General features: G+C 50.2%; 1 protein-coding gene and 1 long non-coding RNA gene across 4 annotated transcripts in view; one reads left to right on the forward strand and one right to left on the reverse strand.

Annotated features, from left to right (window-relative positions):
• The window catches only part of MAP3K14 (mitogen-activated protein kinase kinase kinase 14), a 44,217-nt gene that overhangs the window by 10,284 nt on the left and 6,809 nt on the right, over nt 1-27,124 (reverse strand). Inside the window, exons 1-6 of one of the 3 annotated variants that reach the window (XM_059670489.1) lie at nt 10,534-10,670; nt 9,730-10,005; nt 8,443-8,512; nt 6,339-6,549; nt 5,623-6,237; nt 4,588-4,725 (exon numbers count right to left, since the gene is read on the reverse strand). In XM_059670489.1, coding sequence (XP_059526472.1) covers nt 4,588-4,725; nt 5,623-6,237; nt 6,339-6,549; nt 8,443-8,512; nt 9,730-9,985 — 1,290 coding nt within the window. In that variant the 5' untranslated portion in view covers nt 9,986-10,005; nt 10,534-10,670. Of the gene's footprint in view, nt 1-4,587; nt 4,726-5,622; nt 6,238-6,338; nt 6,550-8,434; nt 8,513-9,729; nt 10,006-10,533; nt 10,671-27,124 lie in introns of those variants that run through there. The other 2 variants (XM_059670490.1, XM_059670491.1) reach the window with 2 other exon arrangements.
• The window catches only part of LOC132218786 (uncharacterized), a 449,343-nt gene that overhangs the window by 2,574 nt on the left and 419,645 nt on the right, over nt 1-27,124 (forward strand). The gene's annotated exons all lie outside the window — the stretch shown is intronic.

Raw genomic sequence — 27,124 nt, forward strand, 5'->3', positions numbered from 1 at the left:
TCAACCTTCCTAAGGCCGCGACCCTTTAGTACAGTTCCTCATGTTGTGGTGACCCCCAACCATAACATTATTTTCTTTTCTTTTCTTTTTTCTTTTTTTTTTTTAATATATTTTACAGAGAGGAAGGCAGCTGCCTCCTGCACACTCCCCACCGGGGATGTGCCCGCAACCAAGGCACATGCCCTTGACCGGAATCGAACCCGGGACCCTTGAGTCCGCAAGTCGACGCTCTATCCACTGAGCCAAACCGCTCAGGGCCATAAAATTATTTTCGTTGCTACTTCATCACTGTAATTTTGCTACTGTTATGAATCGTGATGTAAATATCTGATATGCTATATGTGTTTTCCGATGGTCGCGACCCACAGGTTGAGAACCGCTGGAGAGGTACCACCAGGGGGCGCCAGGGGTAGCAGAACAGGCTGGAAAAAATCAGTCAGGACCTGGCCGTTTTCTTTGGAGGGAGACGTGCTGACTTGGCAAACAGCTCTGACGATGTGGGGTTTTTGGACTTTTGCCTATCAGTGGAAAATGTCTCTCTCCTGGTTACATACAGAATACTATCTGGTTTTGTTAATGAACTCGCATGAACTTTGACTCTTTGTCAGTGTTTCCAGCTCTGAACCCGAGTTGGAGCTAATTCGCCAACGGGACTTGTTTGTAAATGTCTGTAAACGGAGTGCTCCCCAAATGTTAGTCGAAGCACCTTGGGGCATCACCGAGAACGTCGAAGGCCACGCCAGAATATTTCACTCAGGGGGCAATAGCAACGATGTACGTTTACGGGACGTCGAGTGAACTGCTGGCTTGAGAGAGTTCACTTCAACACTAGGTTGCAGAGTATTCCTTTGATGGTAGATCTTTATGAAATGAGGTTTTCGAAGGTTGCTGTGATACATACTTCGGGGGGAACACGGGGAGCAGGAAACGAAGGTGATGGTGTCCAATCCGATTTCAAAGTTTGAGAAGTTGTGCAGTGCCCAACAATGAGTGCATCCCAGTAGTAATTACGGTTGTTTAAGAACAGAAGAAAATTTTTCTTTCAATTTCTATGTATTGTTTTTCAAATGGTTACTAAGTTGTTAGGATAAAGACATTATTGGACCTAATTCCTTAATAAATGGAACTGTTAGGTACTTGTTTTGGCCTGGGGTGCCATGAAAATATTACTGAGACATGAAGAGCTGTGAAAGAAAGTTTGGGGACCCCTGCTTTAACTTTTAAGAGATTCGTAAGTCCCTCTAGAGTGGCCCGGCCATGTTAAGAGCATTCCCACCCACCCAACCAAAGGGGGGTCAAAGGAGACTCTTCAAAACACAAGGTGGTTTAGAAATCTGTGCCAGCTCAGGGAGAGCAGCTGGCAGGGCAGTCCCGAGGGAGCCAGGTGGGGGGAACTCAGGCTGTGCAGCCAGGCCAGCTGCCCATCTGGTCCACCTCCCCGCTCTGGACTTCAGTGTCCTCACCCAGAAAGTGAGGGACTGGGCTAGATAAGGATGTTAACGAGAACTAATATTTAATACACACTTAACATATGCCAGGTACTATTCTACACTAATCAGTGGTTATTTACATCTTGCAATAGCCTGTGAGCTGGTATTCCCATTATCTCCACAGAGCAGGTGCTTGGCAGCAGCTGGCTTTACTTGGCCAAGGCCACGCTATCCCAGGTCAGTGGCAGAGTTAAAAGGAGGCTCCCAGAACTCCATGCTTGAGCCAGATGTTCTCAAACGAATGGTTCTTAACCCTCTTTGGGCCATAGATTCCTTTGAAAATCTGATAAATAACACGGACCCTTCCCCATAAAAATGTGTGTGTGCATCTATACATCACACTCACACACACACAGAGGAGGCATGGACCCTATGAATTCATCCGCTGCTAGGATGAGAGCTTATATATTGGCTGTTAAAAGCACTAGCACAATGCATATGTATCAGTAAGGAAATCTGCCCATGACATATTATTACATGAAGAAAACATGGTACAGAACAACCTCTAGGGTACAACCTCATGTTAATAAAGACAACAACTACATGTTTATATATGCATAACAAGTCTAAAATGATTTATGTCAAAGAATAGTTACCTCTGAGAACGGGGTCAGGGAACAGGGAAACTTTTGCTTTTTGGGTATCATTTGAATTCTTTTATAATGAGCCTATATTTATTTGCAATTAAAAAGTAAGATCAGCCCTAGCTGGTTTGGCTCAGTGGATAGAACACTGGCCTGTGGACTGAAAGGTCCCGGGTTCGATTTCGGTCAAGGGCACATATGCCTGGGTTGCGGGCTCAATCCCCAGTAGGGGTCGTGCAGAGGTGGCCGATCAGTGATTCATCACTGATGTTTCTATCTCTCTCTCCCTCTCCCTTCTTCTCTGAAATCAATAAAATTATATTAAAAAAAAAGTAAGATCATACAAAACCTTAAAAAACAAAAACTCTACATTAAACCCCAGACTCATGACCAATCAGCATTTGACCTGGGGCCATGGATGTTCTAGAAGGAGGACCAAGGAAGTGCTGTCCTCACCGCGTGCTGGATCCTCCCCAGGGAGCATTAGACAGTGCACGACTTGCTCTGACCCTATGTGCAGCCTGACCTCTGACCCTGTCCCCCCATCCTACTCCTCAGCAGGGAACCGGTTCTCAGATCTTCCAGATGAACATCCTAAAGGACCCACTGCCTGCCCTCTCCTCCCCTCGAGAGAAAGGAGAGCAGGGTGGGGCTGTCTGCCCGGCCAACAAGCTGTCCCCACTGAGACCGTGGGGGAGTGGATGCTCCAGCAGAAGCAGAAGCGCTGAGTGGATGGGTGGGCAGCCGAGTGGTGCTTGGAGCTTCCCTCGCTGCCTTAGTGAGGGACGGAGGATGTGTCCTCTTCTACTATATTCGGGTTGTTTACCTTGTTGCCTGGGACTCTGACAACCTCATCAGGGGAACAGCTGAGAAGCCCGGTGACTAAGCCCCCAGCACTGACCATTCATCTCCAGGACACTTCACACCCTCTCAGGAGGGACAGCTGTGCCTTCTCCGATGGCCTGGGGAGGGAGCTGCTGCTGAAGAGGTCAGGCACGAGGCCCGGGCATCCCAGGGGAAGATGACCCACGCTGGCAAGAACTCCGCACATGTTTTGGTCAGTGGGGGTTGGCGAGGGCAGAGCTTGCTTATTTGAGACAGTATGTCTGAAGTTTGGGGTAATACCTATGGATAGTCCCCTCTCGTCCTGTCGCCCTGAGGCTCCAACTGTAGAACTCTAACACCCTGGCCCAGGTACAAGCCAGGGAAGCCAGGTGTATCAATGTCACAATTTGTATCTTCACCCCTGAAAGCCACAGGCATCCATGGCACGGCAGAGTTGATGTCCACTCGGCACAGGCCCTGGTCTGGCTACTTGGTTTCTTTCCATTTAGGGACCAGAATGTCCTTGACAAAAGCCGCTTGATAACAAGGTCCATCTCTCAGCTAGTGTGTTTCACCTTGCCAGGGGGCCAAGGAAATGGCCCCAGAAATGTTTCTGATTTCTGGCTTCAGAGGTCCTGGATGCTGGCCTGGGGCCAGGGACCAAGTGGCTTCCAGTCAAGATGAGCTGAGAGCCAGAGGGAGGAGAAAAGGGGGCAGACGGGGAGCAGGGTTGACACCTTCCAGGTGTGTGGATGTGTGGCTGGTGAGCCTGTGTGTGACTTGACAGAAGGAGGCCTCCGTTTCAGGCCCAGCTGTGTGGCTTTGGGCAAGGCACGTGGCTCTCTGGTCTCAGTCCTAACATGGTGAGATGAGAGAGTGGAGAGGTGATGCATGCCTGTGTCTCTAGTTAAATCCTAGGACCACAAGTCCTTCTCCCCACTCTCCTTGAGAAGTGTTTCAGAGGCGGATTCTAGTCAGACAAGCCTGGGTCTCTTGCTAGGTCTCATTTCCTCATAATGTCCATCACCCAGGACCAAACTCAAACCAGATCTGACTCCCCCGACGCAGACTCCTCCAGGAGGCACCTGTCAGGTGGAGGTGTTGCTCTGGCAATTGCCTTATGGCCCAGGTGTGGTGGTCCCACTATGTGGTTAGGGGTTTCGGCCTCACATGCATGTCATGGCGACCCACACGTCTTCCAGGGTTGCCTGCCCCTGGCATGGCCTCAGGAGTGGCCCAGGCCGCGTGCACACTCTCAGATTCCCTCTCACTTACACGCATAACAAGTGCAGCTCCCAGACGGAGCCAGGGCAGCCAGGAGAGCCGGGCTCCATTAGCAAGTCAGACCCACGCCACCCTGGGCCTACCTCAAAGGAAAGCAGAGGGAGTGCAGCAGGCGCCCTGGCCTCCCTCTCCAGCCCCTGGAGCTCTGGCACACGTTTTGGGGCCTACCTTTTTTTTTTTTTAATATATTTTATTGATTTTCTTACAGAGAGGAAGGGAGAGAGAGAGAGAGTTAGAAACATCGATGAGAGAGAAACATCGATCAGCCGCCTCCTGCACACCCCCTACTGGGGATGTGCCCACAACCCAGGTACATGCCCTTGACCGGAATCGAACCTGGGACCCTTCAGTCCGCAGGCCGACGCTCCATCCACTGAGCCAAACCGGTTTCGGCTGGGGCCTACCTTTTTGACAGCACACTGGAAGCCAGTCTGCTTGTCCTCCATCCTGTGCACCTCTCCGAAGGAGCCCCTGCCCAGGCAGGGCTGGCGTGTGGCCCAGTGGACCTCCTCTCGGTACTCGTAATCCACCGGCTTCAGTTTCTGGAGTTGGCGGAGAGAGGCCCGTTTCAGTGGCCAGGCCACAGGGGGACGAAGCGTTACAGTTAGGAAGGCTGCCAGGCTGGGGCTGAGCCCTCACAACCAAAGACATCACCGAGTTGGGGGTTGGGAGGGCAGGACCCAGAGAGGGGGTTATGGGAATTAGGTGAAGGCGAATGAGTGCCTCAGGTGCTGCCGGAGGCAAGCGGGTCCGTGGATGAAAAGCCTCCCAGACTTGTGGTTGTGGGACAGAAACGGACATTGAGTCAATGTTGACAATGAGAAAATATAACTCAGGAGCTAAAAGGTAGAAGAAAGGGAAGGACAGGGAAGGGGGCAGGGGCCAAGGGATGACGTCAAAGATGGATGGAATAAAGCCCAGAAATGTAAGCGTGGGAAATCACTTACGGTTACAAGACTATCTGGTAAGAGAACTAGAGGAAAGGGGGAAGACGGGGAGGAGTGAAGGAGGGCCAATTCCTCATGTCTCACATCGGGGTCCTGGGTAACTTCTGAAGGTGATATTTGCTTATTCCCATTTCTCAGCATATGTATTATTCATATAACACACGCACACAATCAGCAGTAATGAGGTAACCAATCAGACTAAAAACAGAAATAGCTAAAAAGACGGAAAAGTGAGCCTGGAGGTTGAGTGGGTGACTATGCTTTTCATCAGCGATAGCAATTTGCTATCATTTCATCTTTTTATCCCATGCCTGCGTGATCTTGATAAAGAGAAAAAACCATCCCCCCAAAGGGTGGGAACTTGACAGTGGGTCTGGCAGGTTCCCAGCGACGCCCTTTCTTCCATAGCAGGTCCCCGACTCCCAGCTGCTACCCTTGACCCTGGACTTGGTGGTGGTGAGAGTGGTATGTGTGTGTTGGGGGATTAGTTACCTCAGTAAGCAGGACTCCCTCGCTGTCCTCAGTTTTGGGGCTGGGCTTCTGGGGCCTGGAGCCCCCCGCCGACCAGGTCTTGGCCAGGCTGGCCAGGCTGTGGGCCTGGCCGGAGCTCACGCTTCCTTGCAGGGCGTGCACCAGGTACTCCTCCACAGAACACTTCTCATGAGTGCCACAAGGTGGGCGGCTGGGCTCCAGGGGTGGGCCAGGCAGCGGCTTCTGACTGTCTCTATAGGCTAGTTTGCTCAGGGGTGGGCCAGGCAGGGGCTGATGGCTGTCTACACAGGCCAGTTTGCCCAGGAAGGCCTCTAGGGGGTGAGGTTTCCAGGGCTGGAGGGGGTGGAATGGGAAGGGATGGGGCAGTCTGCCGTAGGGGAAGGGGTGAGCAGGCTGGGGCAGGGGGCCTACATCCTGGGGGTGGTGGAGTTTCCACACGTGGTTTAGACATTGCAAAGGGCTGATCAGTTTGTGGAGTTCAGACCGAGGCAGTGCTGGCCGTAGGCCTTCCCCAAGTTTCTTAAAACAGAGTTGGCCAAGGCCTGGCTCCTTCAGAGGCTTGGTGAACTGGAGGGCGTTGCTAATATATGGGGAGCCAAGTGGGGACTCGTCCTCCTGTGGGGAAAACACAGGTGTTAGGACATAGGGCCAGGCCAAGCCTCAGGCGCTGTGCCAAGGGCCCGTGAGCCGGTTCTGGGGATGACGGTGGGGCTCACCTGCACAGGGACTGTGCAGCTCTCCTGCTCGGGGGTTCTGGGGAGCGGTCGGGCCACGGCCACTCCCGCCTGAGCCAGGGACTTCGAGCTCTTCTTCTTGCGTTTCTTCCGGGCTTTGCTGCGACGCTTCCCCTTCCAACACACACGGGCCATTTTGCCCTCAGTTGCGTGGGCCACATTGTTGGGGATCTGATCAAGGCTCTCAGACTGGCTGTCAAAAAGGGGACAGATATGCATTTTGAACGTGAGGAGGCAGGAAGACATAACTGCTTAGGTAACGGCGGTTAGAGTCATAGACAAATCCCTTGGTACTTAAGTGAACCTGGGGACATCCTTAAGCCCCCAGGAACCTCAGTTTTCTCATTTATAAAGTGGGGGTAGTATTTCTGCAGGTGGAGAGGTGGAAAGAAACAGCTCACTGACCAGCCAGTGTGGCTCAGTGGTTGACCTATGAACCAGGAGGTCACGGTTCCATTCCCTGTCTGGGCACGTGCCCAGGTTTCGGGCTCTATCCCCGGTGTGGGGTGTGCAGGAGGCAGCTGATCAATGATTCTCTCTCATCATTGATGTTTCTGTCTCTCCCTCTTCCTTCCTCTCTGAAATCAATAAAAATAAAATAAAAAAAGAAACATCTCATTTGAAAAGCCTACCTCAGTGCCTGGCCCCAAAGGCAAATTTCCCCTAAGCCATCATTATTGGGGCTGGGTGTTCAGGCACACCTTCTCTCCCTGCTCTCCCAGGGGGGAGTCCCGGGAGGGCCCAGCAGGTGGCGCGTGGCTCTGAGGGTCACTCCGTGGTGGGCATTGGCTCTAACTGACAAGGGTTTGCTTCTGTCACCTCCAGAAGAAGGGACAGGTGAGGAGGGTCACCTCTGGTCTCTGGTGGCCATAGGAATGTGAGGAGCCACAGAAACAAGACATCTTGCCTGGGCTGGTGACCAGGGGCCAGGGGAGCCTGGCTTTCTCTGATGGCCTCCCCACCGCCATGGATCTCACTGGCTCTTTCCCCTGCCAGGTATTAAGGCACTGGCAACGGCTTCTGGAAGGATGGCTGCCAAACAGCTGTGGACAGACCTCGGCCTTAGCCACCCTCGCACACAGGAGGCAGACGCACCCGAGTCCGGCCGCCAGAGGCCTGCTAGAGGCCTACACGCTTCTCTCGGGGAGCTCAAAGAGTGGTTCCCTCAGGAACCCTCCCCCTGGGCAAAAGGCATGAGGGGCAGTGTAAACATTGAGCGTTTATGGGTTCAAGGGCAGCGGTCCTCCCCACAACCTTTTTTTAAAAAATATATTTTTATTGATTTCAGAGAGGGAGAGGGAGAGATAGGTAGAAGCATCAATGATGAGAGAGACTCATTGATTGGCTGCCTCCTGCACGCCCCCCACTGGGGACTGAGCCCGAAACCGGCTCACGTGACCTTGACTGGAATTGAACCCAGATCCTCCAGTCAGCAGGCTCTATCCACTGAGCCAAACCGGCTAGGGCCCCACAACCTTTTTATCACTAGCAGTTTCCATATTGCAATGATAAAAAAGTCCGCCTGGCGGTAGAGGAGGAAGTTGTTTCCAGGTTCAACTTTCAGTTGCCAAAATTCATCCTTGGGGAAGAAGGGGAGCCTGGGACCAGACTGAGCCTTGCTTGGCCGCCTTCCTCCAGGGCCCCGGAGCTGTGGGTCTGCCTGTTTCCAAACCCTCATCCGGCCGGGTGTCCCACAGGAGAAAAGACACTGCAGGTTTCTCCCACAGTCAGGGTGGCCCCTCGGGCCTGCACCTATGGTCACGGACCAGCGAAAAAGTGATCTCTGTTCCCAGCGCCCTCCCTGTTGATGGGAAATGAGGGGGAGCAGCAAGGACTCTGAGAATAAAAATAAAATGTCAAGCTGATGCGACCCAGAGGCAGTCATCCACACGCTGTGAAAAGCTTTTGAAAAGCTTATTTGGCTGAGAGAGCAGCTCAGCCAGGAAAGCCTGGGCGGGTTCCAAGGGCTGCACCACAGGTGCTGGAGGAGGGAGCCAGGGGTCACCAGGGAGCGGCCGGGTGAGCAGCGGGGGGAGGGAGGACGCTGGCTTAGTTCCCCGTGTCCCGCTCAAGCTCACCTCCTTACCTGTACTGTTTTGACCCAGCGATGAAAATCCGCTCTGAAAAGGTGGGGCTGAACTCTTGGCTATTCTCACCTTTGAAGTAAAGGAAACGGGGTTGGACAAGCAGAAGGGAGAAGAGAAGGCACAGGAATTCAGCACTTGGGAGAGAGGCATTTTAGAGACACCCTCGGGACCACTCCCCCCTCCTCTGACACCACCTCCGTCTGTCTGTCTGTCTGGTGGCTCCCTCCTTACGCATGCCAGCTCCTCTCATGACTGCTTCACCCCACCCTCCCAGTTTAAGGGTCAAGAGCAGAGGGCAGACCTATAATATGGGCTCATAGGGTGCCCACCTCACTTCCCTTACTGTGAAGCTCAAGTGAGATGATCTATACAAAATCCTCACCAAAGTGCTTGTCACATATCACAGCTCAATAAATATAAGCTATCACGTTCTTACACGTATGTGTATATGTGTGTTTATGTGTCTATTATTACATTCCGTCACTCACTCCACTTCAATTGTTATTCCCTCATCTCTCCTCAAAAACCAGACAGAAGGCAGTGGAAGATGAGGGGGAGGATGTGAATGTGGGAAAATGCCGTCACAAGCTGTCTGCCTGGCCCAGAAACCTCCGAGGGTGGGTGGGGAGAGAGGAGACTCCTGGCCCGACCCAGCCCTCCTGGGAGTTTCTCGGGCTCCTGCGGCAGCCATCGTTTCAATCATTTTGAGGTATTGTAAGTGGAAGCAGAAAGGGCCGGGCCAGGCCTCACCCGGCAGCCGCCTGCGGCCATCAGCGTGCCCAGCAGGCCCAGGAGCAGGTGTTCATTCTTTGGGGCGGGGCCACCTTGAGATGGAAGAGAATCAGGCCCCATAGGGGCTTTCCAGGAGACCTGGCCTTTCCTGTCGGGGCCTCTCCAGCGCTGCGCCGGCTGCCCAAGGTCAGGACAGAAGGCTAAGGGCCTGCTTGGCGATCCTGCAGAGTCCCCGGGACCTGTGGAGCCACGGTGTCCTGCCTCCCAGCTCTCTTCCAGCTCTGGCTACAATGGGAAAAGGCCTCCATCTGCCCTTCTCCCTCCTTCTGCCTCACTCCCCAGCACTGTTATAACTCCCACTTCGCGCTCAGTCTTGGCTTAACCTCCACTCCCCCCCGTTGTATCTTGTGAGAATCACAGAGAGTGGTCACCATGACCTCCCTCTTCCATAGGAGACCCCAAGCCTCACCTGTGCCAGCCACCCTTGCGTAAGAGCTGCACCCACCTGCAGGCCCACCCTCGCAGCCAGTACCCTCCCAGCCTGGGGCCCTCACATTCAGCCTGGGCAATGATGGAGATGGCGGCCGGCCCTCCCTCGGAGCCTTCCTTGGCGGTGCCTTTGGTGATCACGTCGTTCAGGATTTCCCACTTCCCGCAGAACACGGGGCTCTTCTCCACGGCCTCAAGCTTGTTGACGGAGCTGTGCATCTTCTCCATGGCCTGTGTCTTCTCCTTGGCTTTGGCGAGCTCCTTCTGCTGCCCGACCGCCGAGCCGGGAGCGCCTGGGCAGGCCACTTCCATCACTGCCATCTCCCAGGCTCACGCTCACCCTGAGGGGGAGACCAAACAAGAGCAGGTCACGAGGGGCCCAGGTCAGGCGTGGGGCGGAGGAGGAAAGCAGGGGAGATGAGGCTCTGCCTCTTTATGCCCGTGCACTCATCCTCCAAATGTTCCTCTCGGCATCTACACCGGCCCCAGGAGCAGCGAGCCCCCAGCCCTACCAGCACACCACCCTCAACAGGCTCCTCCGCCCTGCCCAACAAGGAGGCTTCCGGCCACTTCCTCCAGACACCATGGCACAAACATCTGGGTTGGTTTTATAAATAATGGCGGGATCTTCTGTTGTTTGTTTTATGGCAAACGTTGCTTCCCCAGAACAGGGTGGTGGATCCTATATTCCAAAACCATGAGTCACCGCACTGACTGCTCAAGCCTTGTCTTCTCAGAGGACATGCCTGCACCGTCCACATGGCTCTTCTCCAACAGGAGAGAATGAAGGTTTTGCTCCCTAGCAGGGCTAGACATACGTATGCATATGCGCGTATGTATACACGTGTCTTACAAAGTCTAAAAATCACCATGCAAACGGCGGCACCGGCGCCTGGCTCCTGTCCAGGAAGCATCTGCTTGTGGCTCTCCAGAGGAACTGACATACTTCCTTCTGTAACGTCCAAACTCATTTGCTGAACACCTCTCCTAGGTCTCATCTTTCTTGCAGGCAACATCAGCAAGATTAGAGCCTCCAGCACCCCCCTACACCTCTTAGAAATAAGAGGGCAAAGCACGAGAATGCAATCTCCAGCGGCCCTGAGTGTTACAGGAAGCTGCAGGGTGAGCCCCGTGTGCTGACAACCTGTGCAAATAGCCTGTGGGCTAGAACTGCCATGAAACAGACCTTACCATCGGAGACTGTGACCATCTGGGAACCCTTCTAAAGACTGGGCTGTGAACTCCCACAGAGCACGGTCTTGACTTGCTACAGACAAAGCCTGGGAAGGCACCAGATGCAAACAGGCCCTATCTATTTATTTATTACTAGGGGCCCGGTGCACGAAATTCGTGTACTGGGTGTGTGTGTGGGGGGGAGTGTCCCTCAGCCCAGCCTGCCCCCTCTCACATACTGGGAGCCCTCAGGCGTTGACCCCCATCACCCTCCAATTGCAGGATCGGCCCCTTGCCCAGGCCTGACGCCTCTGGCCTAGGCGTCCGGCCCGGGCAGCGGGGACCTGCAGTGGCAGCGGGGGGCGCTGCGATTGCGCGGGCTCCGCCCCTGCCCCTGCAGGACGCCTCTGGCTGAGGCGTCTGGCCCGGGCAGCGGGGACCCACAGCTGCAGCGGCCCCACGATCGTGGGCTTCGCTTTAGGCCCAGGCAAGGGACCCCTAGCTCCTGGGACTGCCAGTTTCGACCGTGTCCAGCTCCCATCGCTGGCTCCACCCCTACTTCCTGCTATCACTGGCCAGGGCGGAAAAGGCACCTGATTCTCCGATCATGGCTGGGGGGCAGGGCAAAGGTGGCCCCAGGGCCGCCTTTGCCCTGCCCCCCAGCTCTTAGCTCCCCCCTGGGTTTCCGATCACTGTCAGTGGCAGGGGGCTTCTTCCTGCTTTCCCTTTCGCCTCCCTGCATTGTGCCTACATATGCAAATTAACCGCCATCTTGTTGACAGTTAACTGCCTATCTTAGTTGGCAGTTAATTTGCATATAGCCCTGATTAGCCAATGAAAAGGGTATCGTTGTACGCCAATTACCATTTTTCTCTTTTATTAGTGTTGATTTGGTGTTAATCCCCACCTGAGGATATTTTTCCATTGATTTTTAGAGAGAGTGGAAGCGAGGGGGAGAGACACACAGAGAGAAATATCAATGTGAGAGAGACGCATTGATTGGTTGCCTCCACACGCCCCCAATCAGGAGCCTGCAACCAGGTACATGCCCTTGACTGGAAAATCGAACCTGGGACCCCTCAGTCCCCCGTAGGCTGACACTATTTCTGCTGAGCCAAACTGCCTGGGGCGCAAACAGGTCTGTAATGAGTGCTCTCGGTGGCAGGCTGGCCTTAAAGGTGTCACTACCAGAGGCAGTCCTCATCCCGGATCCCGCCTCCGCCTGCTCTGTGGGTAGAAAGGCAGACCCTGTGAACCGTGAACCGTGAACCGTGAACGCCGCCGAAGCTGGACTGCCTCTGGCCTTCTGCCCTATCAAGCTAAAACGAGACAGTCAGAAGCTGGGAACCATTAGGCTCAAACCTTCCTACTGAGTCTGCCTCACCACAAAGACTATGAAAGACTGAGCCAGTCTGACTGGGGTGGGGTGAGGGGGCTGGGTGTGCTGGTCACGAATTCGATCCTCACATCTGTGCCTTCAAGGGCCTCCTAGCTTTGAACTCAGAGTGGCTCCAGCTTTCAGCACGAATGCCTGGGTTTGGTCCTGAAGGCTAGACGCTGAGGAGGCTGAATGGGTGACCTCATTGTTACTTGATGACTTTCAGCAGTCCAGGGGGTGTTCTGACTTCAATCAGGCCAAAGCCCTCCAAGCAGGCTGTTTTCCTTGTAAGAACCCTTTCTTCCCAACCATCTCCTCAACCCCTGCAACCTCCAAAAAGGAACTGATCTGGGGCCTACAGCACCTCCCACCTTCCTGGGATTCTGTACCAGGGGCACTGAGATCTTAAAAACAACCCCAAACCTCCAAACAGCCTTAGAGTTCTGCTTTCAGGGACTGCCCCAGTACTGTAACCTCCTCATTTTCTTTTTTAATATATATTTTTATTGATTTCAGAGAGGAAGGGAGAGGGAAAGAGAAACATCAGTGAGAGAGAATCATTGATCGGCTGCCTCCTGCACACTTACTGGGGATTGAGCCAATAACCCAGCCATGTGCCCTGCCTGGGAATTGAACTGTGACCTCCTGGTTCGTAGGTCAAAGCTCAACCACTGAGCAAACCCTCAGGGCGCAACCTCCTCATTTTCTTTTTCTCTTCTTTTTTTAATCCTCACTGGAGAATATTTTTCCATTGATTTTTAGAGAGAGTGGAAGAGAGAGGGAAAGACAGAGAGAAATATATCACATCAATTGGTTGGCTCTTGCATGAGCCCAGATCAGGGCCCAGGCCGGAGAGGAGCCTGCAACTGAGGTATGTGCCCTTGACGGGAATCTAACCCAGGATCCTTCAGTCCACAGGCCAACCTTTTACTGAGCCAAACTGGCTAGGGCCTCATTTTCACTTGAAGAAATTGAGACCTGATTTGGCAGTGACTTGCCCAAGGTCGCCCAGACTGTGTGGCAGTGCAGGGCCAGGACCTGGGACCCCAGGCTCTCGGCTGTGCTGCCTACTCCCTTAGTCTCCTGGGTTACAGGCAAACACACGGGGAACTCCCTGGTCAGAAGGCTCCTGAGGGCAGAGGTGGTGCCCTCAGTGTACAGCACAGCGAGGCACAGACGAGACAATCGATGCTGGCTGAATGAGGGGATCAAAGGATGACCTCCAGAGACAGGATGATCCTGAGCGTGGGGGATGGAGAGAGAATTCCATCCGACGAGAGAGAGAAATGAGGCCGAGTGGTCAACGGCTGTCCCGAGGGCACCCAGCTGTCTGAGATCTAGATGTGCTGGTGCTCACAGAGTCCACCTCTGCCTGACATGGCTCACCCTGAGCCAGAGCTCCACTCCCCCTCCCCACCACAGCCATCCTTTCACCTTGGTGGTTAGAAGGGCTGCTGGCCAGGCGCCCTGATCCTCCCCCATGAGCATATCAGGCTCCCCTGCCGGGAGAAGCTGAGGCGGAGGCAGCCAAGCTCAGGGCCTGTGCAGTTCCCTGGTGACTCACCCACCAGCCTGGCAGGCGGAGAGGAACAAGAAGGCTGTTGAGAAGCTAGCCCAGCAGCTGGCAGCTGAACCTGTGAAGGGCACGGGGAAAACAGGCTGACCCTCACCTCTCAGGGGCATGAAATCACGGCCTGGGAACTGTACAGCTTCTCCTATGGCTGGCTTTCCTGGGCCACATGACCATGACTCAGGCCCTCACTGACAGACTCCAAGTTCAAGAGGCTATTCTCGGGACACTTTGCCTGACAGCAGCTCTTACACACACACACACACACACACACACACACACACACACACACACACACACACACACTCTCACACTCCTTCCCGCCTTCCGCACTTCTATACTGGGTCTGGTCTACACAAGCAGGTTCTGCATTAATCCTGGGACTGCTAGCTGGGTGGCCTTCCCAGCCCTGGGTTTTGGTCCCTGGGTAGTCACCCCAGCTCACAGCCTCAGCTCTGCTGCCCCTTCTCTCTCCTGCAGCTTGTGGAGAGTGAGGACTAAGTGGGAGCCAGTTATGTCTCTGCCTTTGAAAGCAGGTCAAAATCCTGATCCATTACTCAGCCTGGACTCTCTCCCCATCTCCACTCACACCTCAAATGCAGTCCGGCCTCTGCTCTGTCAGAGCTGAGCTGAGGACGTATGCGAGCTGTAGCAATAGCCAAATGCACTCAGCTCACCCAAGGCCATGAAAATAAGAGTGGAAGGGAAAGGGGTGGGGTTCCTTCAGTATTCGTTCTCTCAGGGCCTGATGCATGCACACTGCCTATTCTCTCTTCTGGGGTGCCTTGCTGAGCCCCTGGAAGTCGGGGGGGGGGTAGGAATGACTGGGATGGTACCAGATGAACCCTTGGGCAGACCCGTATGACAGCTTGTTGTGGACAAGGCTGCCAGACCCTAAGACTCTAAGTTGGCTCCCCTACCAGGTAGTAAAGGTCTTCCGTCCAAGGTGAGGAGTGGGTTCAAGGATGGCATGTCAAAATATACAGTTTGGGCTTTTTCCAGGGAAGAGGTCCATAGCTTCTATCACATTCTCCAAGGGTCTGACATTCCCCAGAAGGTTGCTGTAATCTCCCAGAAGATCAAGGCCAGGGCTGAATGCCTGATGCTGGCTCTGCTCTCCCACCCTAAGGAAGAGGGCACCCAGCTAACGCAGCAATTTCCAACCTGACTGCAGGTTAGAATAACCAGATGAGTTCTTAAGATGCACTCACCCTACACTTACTGAATCAGTCACTGGGCATTAGGCCCAGAATCTGTACTTTGGACAAGTTCTCTGGATGATTCTGATGCCAAGGGGTCAGGGACTGTCACTTCAGCCCCTCTCTATACTGTAAGGCTGCGCTGTCCAATATGGTGGCCACTAGGGATGTAAATGAATTAAAATTAAATAAAATTTTAAAATCAGTTCCTCAGTTTCACTAGCTACTATGTTGGACAGTGCAGTGAGAGAATGCTCCCACCACTGCAGCACGGTCCACGGGACAGCGCTGGTCTAAAGCCATGATAGCGATGTTTACTCAACAGCAAAAGTTGTTCCTAGGATCCTGAGACAGGAATGTAGTTTACGTTAAATGATTTTTTTTTTATTAACTAGAGAGTACAAAAATAATGTTTAAAATTTTATCTTCAGTGTTGATAACCTCTCTAAAATGTATCATATTTCACTTCCCTGTTTAGTAAGTATGGTGAAAACACCAGACTAGGAACCAGAAGATAAGGGTTTTAGCCTTGGCAACTTAAACAAAACAAAAAAAAAGAAGCCATGAGACCATTTTTGTCAAATGAAATCAGACCTTAACTCCTAATATATAAAAGAGCTAGAAGCATGCAGATGATATGTAATTCACATTAAAAACAGCTTCTCTGGCCCTGCCGGCATGGTTCAGTGGTTGAGCATCAACCTATGAACCAGGAGGTCACGGTTCGGTTCCTGGTCAGGGCACATGCCCGGGTTGTGGGCTCGGTCCCCAGTAGGGGGCCTGCAGGAGGCAGCCAATAGATGATTCTCTGTCATCATTGATGTTTCTATCTCTCTCTCCCTCTCCCTTCCTCTCTCAAATCAATGAAGATATCTATTTAAAAAAATAAAAGTCGCACAGTCACAGGTTGCAGAGGTGAGGCTTGCTGCCTAAAGCTTAAGCAGGCTGCCCAGTTTCTTCTCTTCGTGTCTTTGGAGTTATTTTGAGGACTGAATGAGGTAGAGTACAGAAACACCAATTGGTTTGCTTGGCCAATAGAAGATACTAAATGAAAGTTCACTCCCTTGCCCTTCACCAGGCCCATAAATGCTGCCACTGAGACAACGGTACTTCTCTGTTTCAACGCCATATAGTCAAGATGTCGAGCCTTACTTAAGCCATACATGAGCCTTGGTTCTCTGAATATAAAGGAAATAAAAAGCTCCATCTTGTAGGGTCATCTTGAAAATGTCCACTGAGGGGCCAGGGCAGACCAGGGCAAATCCCTCTCATGACTATTTCATCTGGAAGTAAAATCTGTCCTTCTCTGAATGCCCAGAGGGGACAAATAGCAGAAGTAGAATGACTCAACTTCCTTAGTAAGATATTAGTTGAAAAACCAATCTTATTCTGATGCTTCCTCTTTTAAGCCCCAGCTTGCCTGGCCACTGGGCCAGCCTGAGCTTATCAAGAACGAGGGGCTGTGCAGGAAGGGGAACCAAGGGCCCGCGTCAGGCAGAGCGAGCTGGCCTGGCAAAAGTCATCTGGCGAGGCAGACACAGCGATCCCCATGCACGCTCAGCCCTGGCTCCCTTTCTGCCCTGCCTACCCATCCTCCCGTCCGCCCTCCCCCCCATCCCCCCAGTCCAGCTTCTGTTCCAGCCAGACTCCTTTCACTGGCCCAAGCAGAGCAGCAATGGATGAGCCTCAGATTCTTTTCCTTTTGCTCACCTCGTTGCTCCTATAGAGAATGCCTTCTTTCTTTATTAACATCTGCCCAGATCTCACCTACCCTTTATAACGTATCTCCTCAATGAAGCCTTTTGTGCTAGGCTCCTGCATTCATTCAACAAGTGTTCAATGAGTGTCTCCTAAGGGCCAGGGACTGCAATAACCACGACCAGTCATCAGACGTCTTCAATGTACTAGGCATGTACTAGGTGCTTTATCTCAGCAACTGGCAAGGTTGGTTAATACTGTTCCCATTTTACAGATGAAGGAACTAAGTTTTCAAGACATGTTACCTGCAGAAACAATGAAGCCAATTTATACAACTAGAGCATCTAATGTGGGGTTAGGGCTAAAGCTAGGACACGCCTGGCCCTTTCTCCTGGGACTCAAGGATCCTCAGTTCCTTTTTAGGATAAAAGTTTCTTGGCAGAGGTACCTGGAACAACCAGGACTAGAGCAGTATTACTACCCATGTGGATATCACTACCCTTATTTCACCCACAGGATCTACCCACTGTCGGTAATAATTTCTTAGCCTATGGAGGCATAAGATCAAAATATGAGAGATCTCATCAATAAGAGCTGAACCAGCAAAAAAATTGGTCAGATTTTTAGTTGACTTATATTAGTACATGTTCCTGGGGATTATGATTTTTAACTTGATTAGCATTAGCAGGTCATTTCATTTTCTTAAAACAAAAAGAAACTCACACACAATACACATACAAACAAGAGTTCTAGGAAAGATGGTGCTACCTTCATTGAAAGAACCACTCACTGAAAAGGTCAACCCAATAAATTCAATAAAAAAAAGTTAAAAATAAGAAAAAACAACACTGAAGGCAAGCAGAAAAGTGAAACAGAGAAGAATGGGATGCAAGCAACAATGGTAGGCACAGGGATCAATATGATATGCTGGTCAGTTTCATTAACAATGGAATGTTAAAGGAATTAGTTTAAAACATTTAAAAACATTAAGTCTGGACAATAGAAATAAGGAAGAAGGGTGGAGTGTGTGGGTCCATGGATAAAGAGTGATAAGAGCCTTGCCTTTAATGGAATTTACATGTCAAAATGTTTACACTTCATTAGAAAAACTAATAGTTATCGATGTATGTTAAAATTTAAGAATAGCTAACTATAAGAACAAAAATACAATTCAGAGTTTCCAAACCAGAAGGGTAAAAAAGGAAAAATAGAAAGCTTGATTGCTCTAACAAAAGGTAAGGAGAAGAAAAAGGACAGCAAGTATAAAATGAAACACAAGTTAAGGGGGCAGAGATAAGTTGAAATGTTAACATATCAATAATCACAATAGACATAAATAGATTAAGCACATCTATTAAAACACAGCCAATCAGAAAGGTTTTTAAAAGATCTGGCTAGATAGTGACTAAAAGAAACAAAACAAAATTATACAGAAAGTTTGAAAGAAAGGATGGAAGGAGATATCCAGGTCAATATAAAACCATGTAATATTAATATCAGACAAAATACTTAAGACAAAAAGATATAACAATCACTTATATGCACACCCAATAAAGAGCCTCAACGTCCCGAATTGGTGGCAGGCTGAGGCCTTATGGATGAGGACAGTCTTGGCTTCAGAGTGTCCTGTCACACTGCAGAGAACGGCAGCACCTTACAGCAGCATTCTTTGAGCTCACACTGGGTGTTGGGCCCTGTGCTGGGCGCTGGGGATACACTGAGGAAGAAGACACAGTCGCTTGAGGAGCTTACAGTCTACCGGGGGAAAGAGACAAGTATTCAGAAAAACAATACAATATAGTGATGCAACGACAGACACAGACACACAGCAGTTGCAATGAGAACACACAGAGGGACATCTAGCCCAGCCTGGTGGGTGTCCGGAAAGGCATCCTAAAGCAGGTGATGTCCACACTGAGACTCAATGGTGAGCAAACGTTTCCCAAGAAAAAGGAGAGGGTATTTCGGGTAGAGAGAGTGGCTGGAGTTAAGGTACAGAGTGAGTCTATATAGGAATCACAAACAGTTCCAAGTTGCTGATGGGCAACTTAGGTCAGGAAGCCGAGGGCAGGAGATGAGGCTGCCGGTGGAGGTCAGGTACCAGATGATGGAAATGTGCTTGGTCCTGATACACCTCCAGGGGTTACATTCTCAGAAGAGAGAGAGGCAGAGCATTCAGGAGCAGAGATCCAGGTGGAGGAGCCTACGGGGCAGGGGCAAATGGGGGGTGCTGGGCGTTAAATGAAAACCGTGTCATTGGGACGGGATCTTCCCCTACCTCCCTGGCCGAGGCTGACAATATTACAAGTTACAGGCGTCTGGGAGGCTTCATTCTCTCCCTCAGGTGGGGAGCCCGAGTGGGCACTGGAACCTAGAAGCAGACATCTGAGGAAGGAGGAAGGAGGAAGGAGCACTCTGATGAAACTGGAGGAATCTCCAAACCTGCCTCCCTTGCCAGCTTGAGCTCTGCTTCCCAGGAGAGCAATTTCCCATTAAGGAGGCTATGAAATGTGAATGTACATTAATCATTAAAGCCTCACAGATCAATTATAAATAAGAAACCTGCCATGCCCACAAAAAGGCAATCTCGCTGCCAATTCCATAGGTCAAACTGCCCGATAAATGAAATGCATGGAATAAAATGTATGACTGTCCTTCAATTCCCACCACATGCAGGAACACTGCTGTTGACAGGCTCCTTCACACGTTTAAGGCAATCACCTAATTCTATTAGCATAGGTCTTTCCCACATCTGCTTCTCCCTGACCCCCTCCCAGCCCAGCCTGATGCTGAGCTAATCTTAAAACATCATGTCCCTAAAATAACCTCACGCTCAAAGACATCTATTGGCTCTGCACTGCTTATGGGCCCAGGCCCAACTCTGTGGTCCATAATCTGTCTGACCACTATTTCCCTAAACACAAGGTTTGGCTCTGGCCAGTCTGATCTCTCCACACCCTGCTAGTTGCTCGAATCTACAGTCTCTAGAGGAGTGTGGCACGTCCTTGTGTGGGCCGCCCTCACATCCTGCTTGTCCTTCACAGGTGGAGTTCAGGCCTTCCACCTCCAGGAAGTCCCTCCCATCAGCTCCCCTGCATGGCCTCCTTTTCCGACGGCTTTCAGCACTGGGTCTCCTCATTTTTTTCACCCTCACCCTGGCCCTTCACCACACCCTTTACTCCCTTTAGTCATCAAATGAAATAATGTAGGTGAAAGAACTCTGGAAACAATAAAGCATTATGCCAAGAGAAGACGGACATTTCTGTGTGCACAACTCAGACTTGCAATCTAGATATGGCGCAAACAGTAATATGGATAAAGATGCACAAAGAGGTTCAGTGTATTTTTATAATAGTGAAAAACTGGGGGAAAGTCTCAGTACAGGGGAGGATAATTATGAAATAAATCCTGCTACATCCATTAAAATTGCTTATAAATAATTTTTAACTATATGGAGAAATGCTAGCGGGATACATTTATTTTTATTTTTTTAATATATTTTATTGAATTTTTACAGGGAGGAAGGGAAAGAGATAGAGAGTTAGAAACATCGATGAGAGAGAAACATCGATCAGCTGCCTCCTGCACGCCTCCTACTGGGGATGTGCCTGCAACCCAGGTATATGCCCTTGACCAGAATCGAACCTGGACCTTTCAGTCTGCAGGCTGACGCTCTATCCACTGAGCCAAACCGGTCAGGGCAAGCGGGATACATTTATAAAAAAATGCACACCTAGCACAGACATACAGCAATGTTTCTTTCTTGGAGGTGTTTAATATTCTTTATACTTTTCTAATGTTTCCACTTATTTTTTTCAGTGAGCATGTATTACTCTTCCCCGTGTTCATTTTTTCACAGATGGTTCCAAGTGGTTAAAAAAATACCGAAAGGATATAGAGTGACAAGTGCAAGTCCTTCCCACCCTTCCCCCATTCCTCTGAGGGGATCCCTTTACCAGTTTCTTGTATCCTCCTCCAGAGAGGCTCTCTTGGTCTGCGGTGAGAACTTAGGAGACGTCCGGTCCACCTTTGCGTGTGTGTGGGACTTAACAAGCAGGTGATGACTGTCCCCGCTTCTCCCCCGCCCTCTTGCACACACACACCACTCACACAGGAAGCCTCACCTTATTCTCTGTGGCTGGCAATGAGTTCTGGCAGCAGGGCCACTAACGCAGAAGGCTGGAGATGGCAAGCCCATTCCTCCCGGTTTTGGTTTTCATTTCACTCCCCTTTTTGTTCTCTTCTGGGGACTGTGGGTTTTATCAGTTATGACTCAAGAAGTAGGAAGGTGCTCAAAGATGGCTCTGCCAGCCGCCCTCACTTCTGATGGCCACCGCTTCCCTGCTCTGATTTGTGGTCATCCACTGCCAAGTATACACAGTGGCCACAGGCCTGGGTATAAGAAATGCTCGTGGGCACGATGGCCCCATACAGTGGGAAACAGCAGAGCTGGACCTGAGAGAAAACCACCAGTTCCTCCCTCGCTGCTTATGTCAAGGGGTGGGACCTGAGGGCTGGTCCCAATCCGGGAAACCCGAGAGAGGCAAGTTTTCTCACCAATCTCTCCTACCTCCCTTATATAACATATGACCCTGCTTTACTTTGTTTTCAATCACAAAGATAATACTTGTTCATTGTCAACATTTAAACAATACAAAAGTGGACAGAGAAAGAAATCCCTGTACCACTCCCTCTTCCCTACAACATAAGACATACTTAAGTTTAGCATAAATCTTTTTCGTTCCATTACTATACATATGCAAACATATAATTTGGGATTATTTTAAAAATAAGCATGAGCTTAGCCTATTTAATAAAAGCCCAATATGCAAACTGACCTAATGGCTGAATGACTGGTCGTTATGATGTGCACTGACCACTAGGGGGCAGACACTCAATGCAGGAGCTTCCCCCAACCTACAGACCCCAGGCCAGCCAAGGCAGGTGCCAGCAGGGGCCCCCTGATCATGCCACTGGTTGCCCCACAGATTGGCCCTGATCGCCAGCCAGGCCTAGGGACGCTACCCATGCACGAATTTCATACACCAGGCCTCTAGTCCATACATAATATTCCATCGTTCTAGGTGATACATTTCTGGAATTGGAATTTCTGGGTGACCCTTTTCTCAGTGGGCTCTCTCTTCTCTCCTGTTTCTATGTGTCAGGGAAGTAGGCAGCATCCATCAGTCAAGAACAGGTGGTTCCCAAATATGATATTCATTATTTGCTAGAAAGATACCCTTGCCCTCAAGGTGCTTACAGTCCATTTGGGGAAAATGGGTGGATGGATAAACAAATGATAAAGGAATCACAAAATGATCTTAGGATCAGAAGGGCCCTAGAAGTAATTTATTCCAATATATCACTTAATAATTAGGAGGGAGGGCCATCTAGCTACGTAACAGGTTGGCCTTGGAGTCAAAAGATCTCGTTCTTGCCTGGCTGACATGGCTCAGTGGTTGAGCATCTACCTATGAATGAGGAGGTCCTGGTTCAATTTCCAGTCAGGCCATATGCCCAGATTGTGGGCTCAATCCCCAGTGTGGGGTATGCAGGAGGCAGATAATCAATGATTCTCTCTCATCACTGATGTTTCTCTCTCTCTCCCTCTCCCTTCCTCTCTGAAATCAATAAAAATGTATTAAACAAACGAACATTCAAATCTTAGCCTCTTAGCACTCTGGTGTGTGACCATGGGCAGGTCACTAATCTGATGGTCAACTATCTCATCTGTTAAACAGGGATCTGAAACCTACATAAAAGGCTTTTATGGGATAATTAAATGTAAGAAACAATGTTTATATGCCCAGTACAGTGCCTGTCACATAGTGGGTGCTCTGTGAACAGCGGAACCTCTAGTGAGATGGAAGCTGTTATAAGATGAGCAGTCCTTTCCATCACGGCAAGTGCCAGTTCTTCGAAAGTCCTTGCCTATGCAAAGCTGAAACCCACCTCCCACAGCTTCCAGCCAGCTGCCCTAGTGTCAGAAGGAAGATCTGGAACAAACACTACCAAAGGCAGAGGGAAGAAACCCAAAGCAGAGGGACAGAAGCGGTCAGGAAGAGAAGGGCAACCCATGAAGGAGAATGCTCTTTGAAGAGCATCTGCACACGCCATCCTGCTTCTCTCTCTGCTGGCAGTGCCTCAGCTCTAATGGGCTGAGGAATGACTGGCCAGTGCGTGAACCAGGACCCAGATTCCTTGGCAGCTGGAACTGAAATTAATTGTCTTGTGGACATCTTTGGGTGTTTTCAACCATCTGCTGCTATGTGCATACACAATTACATGCTGGTTGTCAATAATAATAAAAATAATAATGACAGCTATTATTGGTTGTTATGAATTAGGTAATACATGCATTATTTTTCTTATTTTTTTAAAATCCCCACTGGAGGATATGTTTATTGATTTTAAAAAGGGGGGGGAGAGAGAGAGAGAGAGAGAGAGAGAGAGAGAGAGAGAGAGAGAGAGAGAAACATTTATGTGTGAGAAACATTGATTGGTTGCCTCCTGTATGCACCCCAACTGGATTGAGCCTGAAACCTAGGTATGTGCCCTGACTGGGAATCAAACCCATAACCTTTTGGTGTACAGGACGACGCTCCAATCAACTGAGCCACCCGGCCAGGGCAGCATTATTTCTTGAATCCTCAAAATAACTTGGTGGGCATGGCACTAATATTACTCCCTTTACACAGAGGAAAAATCTGAGGCTCAGTAGGTCAGTAATATGTCCAAGGTCACATTGCAAGGAAGTGCTAGAAGTGGGATTTGCACAAGGGACTCTTATGTCAACCACCATACTCTCAGCCACGACACTGTATCCAATTTCAAATTATCTAAGTTTTAAAAATTGGGACCCAAATGCAGAAACTGCCATAAGCCAAAGGTTTATTAGTGAGAAACCCAGGAGGAAGCATCTCAATTAGGAAGCATAAACGCTGGCCCATACCAGGGACCAATTCTATGACACACTTCAAATTTGCCTTTCATTTTATAAAACCTGGTTCCAGGCTTTTTGAGCCTTTTTTGTTTGTTTTTTGGATTTTGGTTTTTATAGCAAAACCTTCTGTATCTTTGCTATCTTCATAAATGTGACCAGTACTTTGTCTCCAGGCCCCTGACTTGGGCATTGTATAAGTTTTAAAAGGAACGTGTGACAATAGCATTTTCAAATTTAACTTTCAAATCCTTTGTATGAGGAGAGCCAATGGCATATAGTAAAGTTGCCACTGGGCCATCATTGATGCACAGACACAATTATGCAATTGGTATGCAGGAGGAAGGGGGAGAAAGTAGTATTGAGGAAAAAACTCAACCACATACATACTTCGATTTATACAATAAGCAACAAGGAACTTTTAATGTATGTTATATAAAAAAATCAAGTGTCACTGAAATCTATAGGTTGGGTATTTTGTGCAACTGAATATTCTGGGCTGCAGTATATATTGGTAGGTCAATAATGACCAATTTCCAAAGATTACAGTGCCATAACTGCCCGAAGTATGACATAAAGTCAGGCAAGACACAACCAGTTTTCTTTGATGAGTCAAAATGCACTTCTGGATCTTGCCAGCCTGAGGTCATCATTACAAGCAATGTTTGGTTGTGAAAAACTGCTTTCCTTATGTAACCTTTCGGATTGGATTCTGAGCTGGAGCAGTTCCCTGGGCTACGGTCAATCCACTGTGATAAACCACTCCCCTCCTCTCTCGGTTTGTAACTCTGGATTTCCCAGGTGGGACGGGCTGAAAGCAGGGTCTACCTGTACTCAAAGAAGATGGAGAAACACAGGCCCAGCCTTCCTCTAAGGCTTCAAGTTCATTGTAGTCACTGGTGAGTGGTTCTGAAATTGAGGAACTAGTTTGAGGAACTGCAGAACAAACAAAAAAAACCCAAACACTGGCCTTCCACGGAAAGCATGGAGGCACACGGTGCAGCTCCGCCCTTGGGCAGTGGAACCCTGACCATGGCCTCGTTTCAGATGCTGCCCAGCACACCCGGTGACAGACTGGCCTGAATGATCAGCTGGAGGATCAGTAGGGGTGCATTTGACATGTCCCTTTACAACAGAGATTCACATTCTTGTCTCCCCCAGAAGGGAGAAAGGGCTTGGGACCTGTGGTATGACAGAACATTCACAGAGGATCTCAGACCAATTCCTTGGTAATGGAGGGGAACCATGACATAGCCTGTGGTTCTCTCATCCTTTCTCGGGCCAGCAGGGCCTAGGAGGAGTGTGGATTCTGGTCTTGCACTTTGACTCAATAACAAATACTTAGCCAGGGGCTACCATGCTCTAGGTACTGTGCTGATCAGAGAGAAGCGATGGCGACCTGGACAGACAAGGTCCTTGCCTTCACAGAGGTTGCACCGTTGTAATCCTGGAAGGGCCTTCCTGGAGTGCTGAACCCAGTTACTAAGAAGAACTGTCGCCTGGCCTGCATGGCTCAGGGGTTGAGCATTGACCTATGAACCAGGAGGTCACAGTTTGGTTCCTGGTCAGGGCACATGCCCAGGTTGCAGGGTCGATCCCCAGCATGGGGTGTGCAAGAGGCAGCCGATCAATGAGTCTCTCTCCCTCTCCCTTCCTTCCTGAAATCAACAGAAATATACTTTTCTTTAAAAAAGAAGCATTGCCATGGATCAGGCACAGACCATCTGCCTACGGATCTGTCTCAGAGTGGCACCAAGCACATGGGATTTGCTAGTCTGGTCACTGCCCTCTCAAAACCAGCCTGGAAGACCAGGATAAGTCTGCCATGTCTTTAATAGTTGGCTACTCATGGTCTACGTGCCAACACCACTGCAGATGACTCCTTTCCCCCAGAGTGCTGAGGTTTCCAGATTGTTCTCAAGCTCTTATTCCAAGCTAAACAAGCAGTACAAAGCCCCAAGATGAAAGAAATGCTGAGAGCGTTCCTGCCCAGACACCTGCAAATGGGAAGGGGTGCTCTTCCCCTCTGAGGAGCTCTGTGTGTGAGTTAGAGCTGGGTCAGGCTGGCAAAGGAGGGCCATGGCGCGTGGTGCCTTCCTCGCTCCTGTCCAGCTCCTACAGTTGTGGCTCAGGATTCAGCACCTGTAATGTGTCTGCTTCCATGTCCATTGCAAGCTCCTCAGGGGCAGGACCTCAGTTGTCCTCATTTTTATATTCCAGCACCTAGCAGAGCCTGCCACATTTGATACGCTTGACAAGTATTAACTGAACGAAAGAATGACTGACACACTGAGGAATAAATGAGTGCTGTGGGCTCTGAGAGCCTGGCTGGCCTGAGATCTGAGTATCCAGTCTGTCCAATCACCTGGAGAGCTGGAGGGGATGAAGCCAGCTCCCTGTACAAGGTACCAGCATGACGTATTGTGACTGCACCCCAGCAAGAAGGTATCATGCGAGTTGGTTCCTGAGCCACCCCTGTCATCCCCTTTTCTAAATGCTGACCTAGAGACCCAGTTATTTCCACTTCCTTGAGAAATGACCCTTCTGAACTCAACAATATCCGTCTGGGCTCGGACTTGGGTAGACATGCTAGCTAGGAGGTGATATACAAATCTTGGCCTTTGACACTTATCTCTAAGGCTATTTCTACTGCTCAAAGTTCATTCAGCATTTACCACCGGGACTGCTGAGCATGGTCTCAAGGACACTGATTCATCCAACTAACTTCCTGGGTCAAAGGAATCTATTTCTAATCGTCATTAGCAATAACATCCTCATTGGAGGCTGGCTAAGCTCTCCTTTCTTCCCAAGCCTCCCAGCGGTCCCTGGTATTGACCAGTAGACTGATTCTGGCCCAGTGAGAGAAAATGTCAATGTCAGCAGGTGGGTGGGTGGTGGACCTAGGCTACAACAGCTCTTTGTACTTGCAGGGGCCACCATCCAGATATGACATCATGCTTTGCCCACAGGAAGAGCCTCTTCACTGAGAGGAGCTGGATGGACCCAGAGGAATGACTCGGACTATTCTGGCTCTTCTAGCCACCTGCATGCCACTAGCGACGTGTCTCTTCTTCACAGGTCAAAGATAAGGCAAAGATAAGAGCTTCTTGGTGCCCAGTGGGTTTGTGTCCTCACAATCAATCATTCATAGCAACTAAACGCCCACTTTAGGTAAGATACTGCTTGGCGAGGTAGGCAAGTGTCCTACAGGTGTAGGCAACCTTTGAGACTTCCTGGTAACCCTGCCCAGAATTGTATTTTCTTATCAACCTTGACCTTCTTTTGGTTACATGAACTTCATGGTCCAAGACAGTGTCAATGAAATAGCTTTCTGTTTACTTTTCTTTAGACCCAGAGGAGCTGCGTCTCTGGCTCCACCCTTCCCTGGTCTGCCAGAGCTTGCAGAAAGGCTGAGGGTGATGGGGCTGGGGTGGGGGAACAAAGCAGGGACAAAATACAATTCCTGCCTCAGGAGTAGTTCCTTTGTTCAGTGGCAGTGCAG

This window comes from Myotis daubentonii, chromosome 16 (genome assembly GCF_963259705.1).
Source record: "Myotis daubentonii chromosome 16, mMyoDau2.1, whole genome shotgun sequence".
Classification (NCBI taxonomy): Eukaryota; Metazoa; Chordata; class Mammalia; order Chiroptera; family Vespertilionidae; genus Myotis; species Myotis daubentonii.